The 16,336-nt window shown below is 43.6% G+C and overlaps 1 protein-coding gene across 4 annotated transcripts in view; it reads right to left on the bottom strand.

Moving 5' to 3' along the window:
• The window catches only part of cux1b (cut-like homeobox 1b), a 477,189-nt gene extending 461,072 nt beyond the window's left edge, over positions 1-16,117 (bottom strand). For all 4 annotated transcript variants that reach the window (XM_078422720.1, XM_078422717.1, XM_078422719.1 and 1 more), the window contains exon 1: positions 15,993-16,117. In XM_078422720.1, coding sequence (XP_078278846.1) covers positions 15,993-16,055 — 63 coding nt within the window. In that variant the 5' untranslated portion in view covers positions 16,056-16,117. The remainder of the gene's footprint in view (positions 1-15,992) is intronic.
• Between the last annotated feature and the right edge of the window lie 219 nt (positions 16,118-16,336).

Genomic DNA, 16,336 nt, shown 5'->3' with positions numbered 1-16,336 from the left:
GTTCTGTATAACCACCACCAGGTGTGGAAAAAGTTGGCCATCAGGTTCCCATTAAATCTTTTCCTCTCACCCATTCTGGGTAAAAGACTGTGCATTCACCCCATCTATTCCCCTCATGATCTTATACACCTCTATAAGATCATCCCTCATCCTCCAGCACTCAAAGGAATAAAGTCCTCGCCTGCATAACATCTCCCTCAGGTCCTGGCAACTTCCTCGTAAATCTTCTTTGCACTCTTTCCAACTTACCATCTTTCCTATAGCAGGGTGACCAAACTGAACACAAAACTCCAAATAAGGCCTCACCAACTTCTTGTACAACTGTCGCATAGCATCCAACTTCAAGACTCAACACACTGACTGATGAAGGACGTACCAAAAGGCTTCTTGACCACCTTATTCAAGGAACTAGGTACCTGCACTCCTAGATCCTATTGCCATTGCCATCCTATCGCCAGGGCCACTGTGAAGGTCTTGCCATGGTTTGACTTCTCAAAACACAGCATCTCTTACTACTGGTCTGGGAAGGAAGTTTGGATCTTGACTCTATTTATGTGGACAATTGACAAGGGTTACATTTGACAACACTTAAATGCAAATATTTAGGCACCTGCAACTACAGGGGAGAGCTTTCAGTGAGACCTCAGAGGCAACATTTTCCCACGGAGTGAAATTCATTTATGGAATGAGATGCCAAAGAAAGCTATAGAAGAAAATATAATTTGGACTTTCGGAAGATATTTGAACAGGTGTAGGAAAAGTTTGATACATAGATACATAGGTCAGGGGTGCGAAGGGGTCCAATCCGGCCCGCGGGATGATTTGGGGAAAAGCCAGCGCTGTGAGATTATACACTGAAGGTGAGCTACATGGCCGCTTAAACTCGCAGGAAATATGAACTTTGCACAGAAGGAAAATGCAAATGCGATCTGCAGCTATCACCTCCCCACTCCCCAGCTCCCGGGGGTGAGTGGAAGCTACGCCCATATCCGGCCATGCGGTGACGCGGGCGGGAAGGGGCCGGCGCTGGGGAAGGTGGGGAGTCTCAGCATTGTTGTGGACACCGGGAAGTGCCTGGGCTGCCGCCACAGAGACCACCACCATGTACCTGAGATCCAGGTGAGTGCGTGGATAGAGGCTGGTGGGAAGTCGCCGCACTGTGAATGGGGCCGCAGCCAGCGATCCAAAATCTGAGCTGCTCTCCAGGGTGGAGGCTCTGGGTTTGGGTTAAGGTCAGGTGGGATGTGAAGACGTGCTGGTAGTTATGCGGGAATAGGGAAGAGAAGGGAGAAGGTGGTGGTAAAGGAAGGGGAGGGGGAGCAGATGAGGGAAGGGATGGTTTCTAGGGATGAGGAAGGGAAGAGAGGGTGTCGAGGGAGAGGAATGGGGGAGTAGGTGGTAAAGAAAGGAAGTACGGAGGAAGTGAGCAGATGAGAGAAGGAATGGTGTTTAAGGATGAGGGAAGGGAGGGGATTTGGGGACGAGGTAAGGAAAGAGAGAGGATGATGTAAGGGAGGGGAGTGGAGTAGTTGGAAGGAAAGAAGTGGGGATGAGAGAAGGAATAGGCTGAGGAAAGGAGAGGGCAGGTGAGGGTAGAGAAGGACATGAGAGGTGAGGGGAGAGAATGTGAGGGGATGGAAGAAAGACGTAAGGAGAAGGATGGGGCCTTCAGGTGAGATGATGGACAGACCATCTTTCACCATGCCAGGTAGCTGCTGTTTGGCTGTCCACCACCCAGCCAGCCCATTGTGGACAAAACATAAACACTGGAGGAAGACTATAAGAGAGGGGAACAGAATTAGGCCATTTAGCCCATCAAGTCTGCTTTGCCATTCAACCATGGCTGATCTATTTTCTCTCTCAACCACATTCTATTGTCGTCTTTCTCCCTGTAACCTACTCAAGACCTATCACTCTCTGCCTCAAAAATACCCAATGTCTTGGCCTCCACCGCTGTCTGCAGCAATGAATTCCACAGATTCACCACCCATTCCTCCTCATCTCCATTTTGAATGTATGACCTTTTATTCTGATGCTGTGACCTCTGGTCCTGGTCTCTCCTATTACTGGAAACATTATTCCCACATCCACTCTATCTAGGGCCCCGATACCAATCATAAAAGTAGAAGAGAAAAGACATTCTGGCCTTCCATCACAGTGAGGAGGTGACTGGAGACTCACTGTGATGGATGTTTCTTTTTGTTTGGTGTTGGTTTATGATTGTGTGTGTTATTGCTTATTTTTATTACTCTTATTGTTGGACTGTGGGTAATCTTTCATTTCACTGCACATTTATGTGTATGTGACAAATAAAATTGACTATTGACTATAATCTTCTTCAAAAGAAACGAAATTCGTAAAGTGAAACACTTTGTAGTTATAGCAGAGACTGAGACACATGAGAGCAGGTTGAAAAAACGAAGGCAACGAAAGCTGTGGGAGCACGCGCACGCGTTCGTGCGTGTACAACTGACCCCGCCCGGTTGAAGTCGCATTTCGGCCATTCCGGCCCGTGACCTATAATGAGTCTGACACCCCTGCAATCGGTGCAGGAGTAGGCCATTCAGCCCTTTGAGCCAGCACCGCCATTCAATGTGATCGTGGCTGATCTTCCACAAGCAGTACCCTGTTCCTGCCTTCTCCCCATACTCCTTGATTCCGCTAGCCCTAAGAGCTCTATTTAACTCTCTTTTGAATGTATCCAATGAATCGGCCTCCACTGCCTTCTGAGGCAGAGAATTCCACAAATTTGCAACTCTGTTTGAAAAGGTTTTTCCTTATCTCAGTTCTAAATGGCCTACCCCCTATTCTTAAACAGTGGCCCCTGGTTCTGGACTCCCCCAACATCGGGAACATGTTTCCTGCATCTAGCGTGTCTATTCCCTTAATAATTTTATATGTCTCTATAAGATCCCCTCTCATCCTTCTAAATTCCAGTGTATACAAGCCCAGTCGCTCCATTCTTTCATCATATGACAGTCCCGCCATCCCAGGAAATAACCTTGTGAACTTACACTGCACTCTCTCCATAGCAAGAATGTCCTTCCTCAAATTCGAAGACCAAAACTGCACACAATACTCCAAGACCCTGTACAACTGCAGAAGGACCTCTTTGCTCCTATGATCAACTCCCCATTTTATGTAGGCCAACATGCCATTAGCTTTCTTCACTGCCTGTTGTACCTGTTTACTTTCAGTGACTGATGTACAGGACACCCAGGTCTTGTTGTACTTCCCCTTTTCCTAACCTGACACCATTCAGATCATAATCTGCCTTCCCGTTCCTTGCCTCCAAAGTGGATAACCTCACAATTATCCACATTACACTGCATCTGCCATACATCTGCCCACTCACCCAACCTGTCCAAGTCACTCTGCATCCTCATAGCATCCTCTTCACAGTTCACACTGCCACCCAGCTTTGTTTCATCTACAAATTTGCTACTGTTACATTAATGATTTAGATGAAGGAATTAAAAGTATTATTGTAAATAGTTGCAGTCCCAGCACCGAGCCTTGTGGCACCCCACTAATCACTGCCTGCCATTCTGAAAGGGGCTCGTTAATCCCTATTTTTTGTTTCCTGTCTGCCAACCAATTTTCTATCCATGTCAATACCCTACCCCCAATACCGTCCTCTAATTTTACCCACTAATCTCAATTTGACCTGATCAAAGGCTTTCTGAAAGTCCAGGTACCCAACAACCACTGGATCTCCCTTGTTCATTTTCCTAGTTACATCCTCAATAAATTCCAGATTAGTCAAGCATGATTTCCCCTTCGTAAATCCGTGCTGACTCGGAACGATCCTGTTACTGCTATGCAAAAGTTCCGCAATTTCGTCTTTTACAATTGTCTCCAGCATCTTCCCCACCACTGATGTCAGGCTAACTGGATTATAATTTCTTGAATATACAGTACTCTGAATTGTATCTGGTGCGTAGAAGTTGCTAAAGAAAATTCAGAAGTCATGAGAGTATCTGATGAGCTCGTATCTGATCAATAAGGTACATTTCAAGAGTAAACGAGCAAGAGTGTTTAATTGCTTTCAGTACTTGGAACTGAATTAAATTCTTATTTACCTCGGGTTTACAAGCCCATTAATGTAATAACAATATACAATAATCATACAATAAATTAATAATCAGTAATACTAGGAAACCAGACCATAATAGTTCAAAAATGAAGTATGTAGTGCAATCAAACGCAAGGTCCATAGTACATAGTAGCGGAGGTGGTTTTTGTGGTTGGGCTGTGCAGCGTTGTTCAAGAGTCTGATGGTTGCTGGGAAGAAGCTGTTCTTGAAACTGGTGGTCAGGGCTCTCAGGATCCTCTAACTTCTTCCCAATGGCAGCAGAGAGATGAGAGCGTGGCCAAATGGTGGATCCTTGGGGATATTTGCTGCATATTCAAGGCACTGCCTCCTGTAGGTCATTTCAATGGTGGGAAGGTCAGTACACTTTAATGGTGGGGAAGTCCAGGCATTTCTAGGTCGGGGACGAATTGCTAATATACCAGATTATAAGTGAGCATCTCCAGCATGTGAAGTGTTAACAATATACATTTGTTTTTACTGAATTATCAACCCCTTCCCACTGCTCTCTGCTGTTATTTGTTTCATGGCAAAGACACAATATTAAGTTGTAGACCAGAAGGTACACTATGGCTCAGGATAGGCCACCAGAAGATCATGTGAAGTGTACTACAATGATTATCGCAATTTTTTGAAGGACAATTTCCTTTATTACCTGAATAGTGGAATGAATGGGTACTCAGCTGCTGCAGCATGTTAGATCATGGATACTCACGTGTGAGATAATCAGGAAGGGTGCCAGTTGGTAGACAAACAGGTTTACCTTTCTTTGTACTAGTAAATGTTTTTTTTAAATCTATAGTGATTTTGGCGGGGCAGAGGTATATCAATAGGCAACTCCAAGGATAAACAAGGAATTGTAGATACTGGTTGACAAAAAAAAAGACAAAATATTAGTGTAACTCAGCGGGTCAGGCAGCATCTCTGGAGAACATGCATACGTGACATTTCAGGTCAGCCCTTAACATAGAACAGTACATCACAGGAACAGGCCCTTAAAGTTGAGTTTATTATTGCCTTGTGCACCGAGGTACAGTGAAAAGCTTTTTGTTGCATGTTATCAAGTCAGTGAAAAGATTATGCATGATTATAATCAAGTTGTCGACAGTGTACAGATATAGGATAACATTTAGTGCAAGATAAACTCCAGTAAATTCCAATTAAAGATAGTTTAAAGTTTCTTTTGCCCAGTGTGCCAAACATGATGCCAGGTTAAACTGATCTCATCTGCCAGTACATGATCATATCCCTCCATTCCCTGCACTTCCATGTGGCCATTCATAATCCTCTGAAACACCATAATCAGATCTGCCTCCACCACCCCTGGCAATGTGTTCCAGGCCCCTACTACTCTTCCCCCGCACATCTCCATTAAACTTTCCCCACTCACCTTATAGCTATGCCCTCTAGTGTTGGACATTTCCACCCTTGGAAAAGGTTCTTAATGTCTACCCTATCTTTGCATCTCACAATTTTATATACTTCTATCACTTCTCCCCTCAACCTCTGACATTTCAGAGTAAACTAACCAAGTATATCCAGACTTTCCCTGAACTTCATTTGAAATGCAAGCTGCACTGAAAGGGAATTATTAATTACTTGTGTCAGTCTGGGACAGCCTGAGGCTTCCTCAAGCACTTCAAGATTATAACCATATTGAGATAAGACCAGAAATATACAGTAATGACAGGATATTAGTAAAGGTTTGATTTTACTTACAAAAATATGACAGCTTTTTAAAAGCAAATTCTAACCACTCTGAAAGGATTTAAAACTTCTTGTTCAATTCAATAATACAAAAACCGCACAACAATAGGTCGTTTTCAATGAGGTGTTTGGCTCATGAGAAGTTATTTAAGGTCGGGGGGGGGGGGTAGATTTTGTACAATTAATCATGCAATCAGACATTAAGGACTCGTCCTTAACTACAGGCATTACATCTTGTACATCTATATATCATTTACATTTTGCCTGATGTACATTGAAAGGACAAAGCTTGTTCTTTGTTTACATTGTAAATTTGAATGCAATAGTTAAACAATACTTTACAACAAACAAACAGGCTGTCAGAAGGTACAGCAGGATATAGATTTGCAGCAGAAATGGGTGGAGAAATGGCACATGGAGTTTAACCCTGGCAGATGTGAGGTGTTGCACTTTGAATGTACGGGGAGAGTATACAGTTAATGACAAGAGCCTTAACAGTATTGATGTGGAGAGGGATCTTGGTGTCCAAGTTCATAGATCACAGAGGGTAGCAGAACAAGTAGATTGGGTGGTAAAGAAGGCGCATGATATCCTTGCCTTTATTGCTAGGGGCATTGAGTATAAGAGTTAGGAAGTCATGATGCAGCTCTGTAAGACTTGCCTAGATTAGAGGGAAAGGTTGAATAAACATGGAATGTTTTCTCTGGAACAAAGAAGGTTGAGGGGAGACTTGATAGAAGTATATAAAATTGATAGGCATAGATGGGGAAGACAGTCAGAACCTTTCCCCTTCCCCCCTCCCATACTGTTCTTACAAAGTCACTTCAATATTGCGTAAAGATTTCAATTTTAATGTTAAGGGGATCAAGATCACAAAACAAAGTACCTTTAACATATTTTTTTCCACAAATAACCCCAACTGGCTAACAATACAAGAAAGAAAGTTGGAAATTAATTTGGCTGGAATGGCAAATGACCAACACCCAAAGGAAAACCTAACAGATCAGAATCAAAATGTTTCATTCAGTCAAACTACTGCACGGATAGCAAAAGAACAATTTTTACATTATACCTCTTTTAGTTAAACAAATTATTTGCAAATTGCTTATTTGATTTGGGAATAAATTCTCCTCAATTTGTAACGTGTACACAATTCAATTAATTTATGCTGCACAAAGCAGATATAAAAACAAGATTAGCCCATATTAGTCCCCTCTGGTTAGCTCTTCTCTGCAGACATTGAAGTACAACTTGCTCGACTCTGTTGTGTAAAAGAGCCAATCAAAAGTCAGCCCATGATTCCACCCAAATACCTAATAATGTGTTATGAATGCAAGCATGTAGACATCAAGAATAAAAGCACTGTACGATGTCATTTTCCCTCCAGTTGAAAAGCACATTAATATTTGACATAAAAGCTCACATGTAAATATAGGCAACGCCTATAGAATAGTTTGCTTCCCTGCAAGAACCCAACATTTTCATAAAAAAGAAATATTTGCAAGCAGAAAATTAATCCTTTTGAGCTTGATAACACCATTACCAGTTGGGTACCTCGTTGGAGATCCTCAGACTATCTTTAATCGGACTTTATCTTGCATTAACCGTTATCCCTTTCATCCCGTATCTGTACACCATGGACTGTTTGATTGAAATCATGTGTTGTCTTTTTGCTGACTGGATAGCATGCAACAAAAAAGCTTTTCACTGTACCGCAGTACACTTGACAATAATAAACTAAAAAAGTTCATACTTTATGCTAGCTTAAAAGTACAATAACTTTTTAAATTTAAATAACCAGTCTGATTTTCAGCTAGAGTCACCTTTCTCCAAAATAAAGTTTAATCCCTATTATATGATTGTCATCTCTTGCTAAATCAAATGTAAAATTATAACTTTCCATACATCTCCCGGTTCTGACTGGAAGTCTTTATTTAACAATTCTTTACTGTGAAGAGATGAACCAGTCTGTACCAACATCGTAGCAACATCATACACATGCTCTTTTATGTTTCACTTACTCAAGCAGTGTCTGCTATGTGGGTGGCCCATTAGAGAAAGGTTAGTCTCATTCAAATGAGTCACTGTTATCTCGACACACTCGCAGTAAGGTTTCACATGAGTGTTCTGGACAGGAGCAGCCACTTCACCAGAGAGTGGCACCAATGGCATAACATTTATAAAAAGATGTGATTAAATCTCAACATGTTTTTTTTCCAATCAACTTCAACGTGGGGACAGTGGATCATTTTAGAGTACTACTACATTGCTACGGCTTGTTGCTATGACACCTTCCAGCTCTGCAGCAATTTAAAATCGTACAAGTGGTACACTGCCAAACTCATTGCCAAAGTTAGTGCTGAACCATTTGCAGAACAGCAACTCATTTATGGCATGGAATTCCTTGACTTTTCACTGCTCAAAGTCACTTCAATGTTCACCCTATAGCATTTAATGCAATTATCAAATCAGAATTCAGCCAATTTCCTCCCACTTTTCCATGCCGTTGTAATTCCACCCCTGCATTCTACCACGCAGTCGCAAACAAATGAGCATTGTCATAGTTATAGACTATGACATTCACAATACCACTGAACAGAAGTACTGGGACATTTATAAACCATACAGCACACTGTAAATACTAGTGCTGGTAAAATAGGCAAAGTGTGGAACAAAAACAGTGGATTCATCAAAGATGTTTTTAAAACGTTTATAATATACACTCTCGGAATATTCTGAAAGTACCTTTGCTATGCAAGCATAGTTATGGCAATCATTTCACACAGCAAAATCTCACAACCAGAAATGATCAATTATTCTGTTTACTTCATGTTGGCACTATCCTCCTCTGTAAATAATGCCAGGAATATTTTGCATCTAGCTGAACAAGCATACACTGTTTAAAGTTCCATAAGAAAAATAACACCGCCAACAGTACTGAAGTATTTGCCCAATTCCCAGAGTGCAGCTTTTCCCATGAATTACAGGATCAAAGATGCCAACATTTACCACAACAGGTAAAAGTAGCTCCAAGTGTTCTTACACATGCCCGCCATTTCTACCTATAGCAGGTGGAAGCGATTGAAATCAGCTCACTTAGATCTGAGAGCTTGTTTTATCATCACCTCAAGTCAAATAACTTTCTTTAAAATTAATTCAATGTCTTCAATTTATATTTTCTCCAATTCTAAGAGCATTAACAATAATTGTTAATAATACAGGGGCAACACAGTAGCTCAGTTGTAGAGTTGATGCCTTACAACACCTGAGACCTGGATTCGATCCCGACTACGGGTCCGTTTGCATGATCTCCCTCTTTAAAAACGAGAGTAATCAATGACAACAAAATTAGAAAAAAAAATTTAAGTAGTTATGATCGACTGTGCATTGGAGCACTTAAAGATCGACTGTACCCCAATGCACAGTGTGAGTGTTACTTATTAAAAGGTGGAGTAAAGATTATTGAGGCATGACTACCAAAAGTCAGGATGAAATAAAACATAAAACATATGCTTAAAGTATTGGAGAGATCAAGTGGGCAGCACAGTGGCATAGGGGTAGACTGCTGCCTTACAGCATCAGAGATCCGGGTTCGATCCTAACTATTAGTGCTGTCTGTATGGAGTTTGTATGTTCTCCTCGTGACTGCGTGTTTTAATTTAGCTGCCTTCTTTATCAATAATGGCTGCAATAGAATTAATGTTGATTTGAAACTGCAAAGTAGGGAAAATAAAAAAGTTTACACAGATCTCTAACAATGGCATATTTAAAATTATTCCCTTGCTAGCTAAAGTCAATTATTTTGAAGGCAGTACCCTGCACCAAGCTCTGAAATCCAGCCTCAAATCAAAATTTTCACCAGAAAAACATGATAGTTTATTTTCAACCACTTTTTTTTTTTAATGTTTCTCAGCAGAAAATATTCTTTCAGCAAAATACAGGCACAAAATTGAAATGGCCAAATTACTTTTGATTAAGCAGAAAACAAAGATGACCACAGACCTCAGTCAAACGCTTTGTTATCACCTAGGTGTCAAAGACAGCCCAGGGGGCCTTGCCATCTCAAAAATGTTAGAACACAAAGAAACCTTATTCTGCCGCGTCTCCAATGGGCCCGTATGTATATACCCAATATCAAAGCTGTTTCACCAAAGACAACTAACAAAAAAAAATGAACTGGATATAAATATATCATATCACAAATATTTGCAGTATAAATTGCATTTTTTGCCATCAAGCAATTTATAAATTCAGCATTTCCCCCACCTAAAAAATTGTGAAGATTTTCTGGATGATCCTAAACCATTCCAAATTTAACACTTTCATCACTGTTACTATTGTTAAAATGTCTACAGGTTAATTAAGATTTTTATGTTCACAAGAAGCCACAGATGTCGAGATCTTGTGAAAAAACAAGCTGCTTGAGGACCTCAGTGCATTAGGCAGCATCCACAGAGGCCAAGGGTATTTTATTGTCATATGTCCCTAAACAGAATAATATTATATAGCAGCACAACTGATTTGTAAACATAGTACGCCGTAAAAACACCATTATATATATATTACACATAATAATAGTTGAGGTTTCAGGTTGAGACACAGTGTCAGCACTGTGTGGAAGAGAAAGCACCAGTATCAAGAGGCGAGGAGGAGCGGGTGAGGCAGGCAGATACGAGGGGCAGCTGAAGCCAGGTGGAGATATCTTTGTTGTCTCCACTAATCACCGAGCAGCTTTGTTTTCCTGAGGAGACTGAGGATATGCAGCATGCCTCCAGTAATTCTATAGATGCGCCAAACAAAGCACACTGTTGGGTTGCATCACAGCCTGGTCTGGGAACAGCTCTGCCCAAGACCGCCAGAAAATGCAGAGTTGTAGATGTATCCAGGTCCATCACACAGACCAGGCGCCCCACCAGTCGCTGGACTACTGCAACAGCCTCCTCTATGGCGCACCCTCAAAAATCATCAGTAAACTTCAATACATTCAAAACTCCGCTGCCCGTCTACTCACCCACACCCCGATCCGTGACCATATCACCCCCGTCCTTTACAAACTCCACTGGCTCCCCATCCCCCAGAGAATCCAGTACAAAATCCTCCTCATGACCTACAAAACCCTCCATAACCTGGCCTCATCCTACCTGACTGACCTCCTCCACAGGCACACTCCCACCTGCACCCTCCGCTCTGCTGCTGCCAATCTCCTATCCACCCCCATCCGGACCAAACTCAGATCCTGGGGGGACAGGGCTTTCTCCATCGCTGCTCCCACCCTATGGAACTCACTACCCCAAACCGTCAGAGACTCCTCCTCACTCACCACATTCAAAACATCACTGAAGTCTCACCTGTTCAGTACTGCCTTCAACCACTGAAGGTCACCTCACCCTCTGTCTCCTTTCTCTGTTCGTTTACTTATTTATCTATTTATTCACTTCCCTATGTTCTTTAAATCCCTGTAAAGCGTCTTTGAGTGTATGAAAAGCGCTATATAAATGTAATGCATTATTATTATTATTATTATTACCACTGACTCCATCTACACATCAAGCTGTCTTAGCAAAGCAGCCAACATAATCAAGAGCTTGTCTCACGCCAGTCACTCCTTTTTCTCCCTGCTCCCACCCGGCAGAAGATACAGAAGCTTGAAAGTCCACCACCAGACTCAGGAACAGCTTCTTCCCCTCCGTTATCAGACTTCTGTAATCAGTGCTCATTCCATAAGCAAGGGTACTGTCCGATTCACCTCTACCCCATTGAGAACATTGGACTTTGTCTGTGGAACTGGTGCACTACCATGCTAAGAACTATATTCTGCATTCTGCAGCTTCCTCTTTGTTTTATCTGCTGTAGTTGTGTTTGAACTGATTGTATCTGTGTATGGTATATCTGAACCCATTGGATAGCATGCAATGCAAAGCTTTCACTGTACCTCGGTACATATGACAATAATTAGCCTAAACCTAATCACATCTCCACTCCTCCCAGCCCAACATTCCCTCCCAGAAACATAGAAAAATAGGTGCAGGAATAGGCCATTCGGCCCTTCGAGCCAGCACTGCCATTCAATATGATCATGGCTGATCATCTAAAATCAGTACCCTGTTCCTGCTTTTTCCCCCATATCCCTTGATTCCTTTACCCCTAAGAGCTAAATCGAACTCTCTTGAAAGAGACGCACCTGGTTCATCCTATTGCTGAGCAGCTCCTGCCACATCCCTCCCTCTCACCTCTTTAAACTTGCGATCTCACATTTACACTGTCATTCTCTTGCATAATCTCAACAGGAAATAAACTATCCCTTTGCCTCTACAGATGCTGCCTGACCCACCGGGTTTCTCTAGCAACTCGTTTATTGCATTCATAGCTTGTGATGTACTTACTACACTGTAATGTTCCCAGCTTTTAACATGGTACAGTACTTTCATAATGCAAAACATTTATGGTTGAGATTGGTATTTTAACATTCCTTGATTCGCCATAATATTTTCCAATACCACTCTGACCCTGTTACAGTGTGCGCGCAGGAACGACTGGTAATAGGGAATCATGGCTAGAAATGACAATTTTTAACGACACAGAAATAAAATTATCTTTTCAGAAAATGACTTGGCATCCCACCTAAAATACAATGCCCAGCACTTCACACACCTCAGCATTTGCCACACAGCCTCAGCAACCCTACCTTGTACAAGGTGAGGCAGAGGTTCACTTGCATCTCCTCCAACCTCATCTGCTGTATCTGCTGTTTCAGGTGTCAACTTCTCTACAGCAGCGAGACCGTGCAGGCTCGGCGATTGTTTCGCTGAACACCTCCGCTCAGTCCACTTTAACCTACCTGATCTCCCGGTTGCTCAGCACTTTAACTCCCCCTCCCATTCCCAATCTGACCTTTCTGTCCTAGGCCTCCTCCATTGTCAGAGTGAGGCCCAGCACAAATTGGAGGAACAGACCCTCATATTTCACTTGGGTAGCTTACACCCCAGTGATATAAACATTGACTTCTCTAACTTCAAATAGCCCTCGCTTTCCCTTTCTCTCCAACCCCTCCCCTTCCCAGTTCTCCCACCAGTCTTACTGTCTCCGACTGCATTCTATCTCTGTCCCGCCCACTCCCCTGACATCAGTCTGAAGAAGGGTCTTGCCCCAAACATCACCTATTCCTTCTTTCCAGAGATGCTGTCTGTCCCACTGAGTTACTCCAGCGTTTTGTGTCTATCTTTGTACAAGTATCTAATAAGCTTGCAGCAATTGTACTATCCAAATATTCACCATCCAACTAAAGCTTAAATCCCATCACTCCCTCTAACAGCGTTATTCACAATTTGTTGGGCAAATTATTCAAAAACACTGAAGAAATCAAAAGCAACATTATCACCCAATTATCTGACATGTCTTTTAAAAGTACATACCAGATATTTTAAAGAATAACCTATAAAGAACTAAATATGTACGATTGGAAAAACCCAAACCATATTATTTTAATGCAATTTATTATATTCTCAATCATCAATCTCTGGAACAGTGAATATGTTTTAATTATTCTTTGAAATCAATTCAGTAAAATAATTCATGTATCTTTACATATATCCAGGCAGTACTTCAATAATACAGTGATGGGCGAAAGGATTGTGTCCCCATCCCCCATGAATGATGTAAAAATGTATGGAACAATACATAGACACACATTGTAATTATCATACCAGACACGCTTAGTCAGAATTCATCTTCAAAGTATGCTTCAGTAAACAAACAGAGGAGGATTAATGAAAAAGTGATTCCGCCCGCTGCCTAAGCACTATAAAAAATTAATAATTATATACACCGCAAATACCAACAGCTAAAAAAATACACAGCAACATTCTTTAAACTATTCTGCATTTTCACTATTTGTTTCCCCTAAATATTGCGAACAATGTTTGTGGGATCAATGAAGGAAAAGCTCAAGGTGCTTCCTCTAACTTAAGATTGTCAATGTATCAAACAAAAATAGAACATAGTTCATGCTTCAATCAATTCATGGACTATTATTCCTACATTAAATAAAATATTCCAAGCTACTCCTAACCACCTTCAGAAAACTAAATCAGCACTTAAAACATTTACTGCTCTCAAAAATCTTTCCCCCATCACCTTATGAGCCAATCCATTTCCAGAACATTATGCCATACTGATACAGCAAAGCTTCATTTTGCACCCACCTCCATTACACCTTGTTGCCACAATCCTCAGTACCATATTCAGAGCTCCATTACGTATCAATCCTATCGCTGATCCCAATTGCACATCATAATCCACCAAACCCCCATTACTGTATTCATTTACTGAAAATCTTTTGCACAAAAATAACTACATGACTATTTTTAGGGACCATTAAAACTCCCACACTACTTCATTTTACTGCACACCAAATGCCAAACAATGACCGTGTTAAGTAACACCTAAGTCGCTTACAGTAAGTGATACCTTTATTGCAAGCAATCCTTTTTTTACACCTTATGACTATGCAACAGTTCATTACACGATTCTCTCTACTGTAATCCATTACCTGATCCCTAATGTTGCACCCAACTTCATTGCAAATCTCCTTTGCTGCAATCCTTTACAATGCATTGGCATTACTGCAAGCAATTGCCATGGCCTGCCCCCCCCCCCCCCTTACTATTCACCATTACCTCGCCAAATCCTGGTTATTGTCCCCGGTGCGTCAGATCACTTTCACTACATTAGACTCTCATTATTGTGCTAGATACCTATTGCTGTGCCAAGTAGTCATTAGTGTAGCCCATTTCTCTGCTGGATACCCATTAACACAAAACACCAGGTTGCCAGCACTCCATTCTCACAAGTTCTCCATCAACTCACCCCATGACAAACGCAGCTCCCAAACCCTGTACTTGGGGCTAATCGCATTACCACACCCCATTAATACATCAGAAACACTGCATATTTTACTTTGCCAGATCCAGAGTATACTCCGTTACAGCACACAGTTGGTGCTCTAGATACTGACCACCGTCCAATAATCCCATTATTGCATTCCATTAGAACCTCAGATCGCCATTATTGCATTGTATTGCTGTACCAGGTCTCCAGTAGAGCACAGAACCCAATTACCACATTTGACTTTAATGTACTTAATTTATATTATTGTACCTGCCGTTCACGATGCCGTCTAATGCATCAAATCCCCATTAAAATACCAGATTCCCCACTGTCGCCGAGCTTCATCAGTATGCCCGGGTTCCCACTAGTACAATTAACTACTGCCCCTGATGCTGCCCGACCTGCTGGACGTTTAGAACATTGTGTGTGTTTGGTTGCCTTAATGCTCAGGCTGATCAACACGAATACACCCGACCTCCACTGGAGCAACTCTTCAGTGCACGATATCGCCGTCATTAGCGCACACAGCTAAGTTTAAACGAAGCCACAAGCTTCAACACAAAGTACGAAGCGGAAGCCGGCTCGAGTCTCCCGCTCACCACATCCAACTCCGCCCAGCTCTACACTTTTAACGAGCCCGGAGCGCAGCGGGGAGAGGCTGCGAGCGGGCCCGGGGGAGCGGGGCCGGGGGCCGGGCCGGGCCGGGCCGTTCACACGGCATCAAACTTCCCAACTTGGTGCGCACTCCGGCCCGGGTCGGCCCTGTGTCCCACCGCCAAGCGCGGCCTAATCCAGCCCAGCGGCCGGCCCGGGGATCGGGGGGCAACCCGGGCCGGCCCGAAGGCCTCCTCAGCCGGCGCGGCTCCAAATCGATGCCGCTCCCTCACCCTCACGAGTTTGCGGGCGGGAGGGGAGGGAGGGGAGGGGAGGGAAGCCACACTGCCGGCGCGCCGCTCAAACTTTCCTCGGCCGCCGATGCCGCCGATGCCGAGTCGGCAGCTGAGCCACGCTCGCAAAGTTGTGAGTGAAGTGCGCCGGCCGGGCGCTGTCCCTGTCCCTGTCCCCGTCCCCGTCCCTGGGCCTGGCCCGCCCGCCCGCCCGCTCCCTCCCCGGCGCCATCTTGCCTGCTGGCGGCTGATCGATGATTGAACACAAAAGCAGCCGAGAGATCAATTCCTGATCAATGGCAAAAGGCCGGATTGCGGCCCCTCCAGCGGGCCGGGGGCTCCGCCAGCCGGGCCAAGCCGAGCCCTGGGCCGCCCCACACACCCCGCCGCCCGCACCAGCGCCCCGCCGAGCCGCTGACCTGAAGCAGTTGTAAATCAAATTTCTTCCAATATTGAAACATCGATCCCACATTGGCGGCCATCTTGAGACATATTGAGGCAATAGAGCGAGCCCGGAGTGGAGTTCATCAGCAGGGAGGGGGGAGGGAGGGAGAGCGAGCGAGCGAGCGCGGCGCGCCGCAAAACCCGGAGCGGAGCCAGGCCGCCGCGGCCCGGACTGCACAACACAACACTCCACACATACACAAAGTGCTGGCGTAACTCAGCGGGCCAGGCAGCATCTCCCCCAGACTGCACAACACAACACTCCACACATACACAAAGTGCTGGCGTAACTCAGCGGGCCAGGCAGCATCTCCCCCAG

Source organism: Rhinoraja longicauda, chromosome 26 (genome assembly GCF_053455715.1).
Source record: "Rhinoraja longicauda isolate Sanriku21f chromosome 26, sRhiLon1.1, whole genome shotgun sequence".
Taxonomy (NCBI): Eukaryota; Metazoa; Chordata; class Chondrichthyes; order Rajiformes; family Arhynchobatidae; genus Rhinoraja; species Rhinoraja longicauda.
Note: the sequence above shows the minus strand (reverse complement) of the source record. Positions and strands in the feature narration are given on the sequence as shown.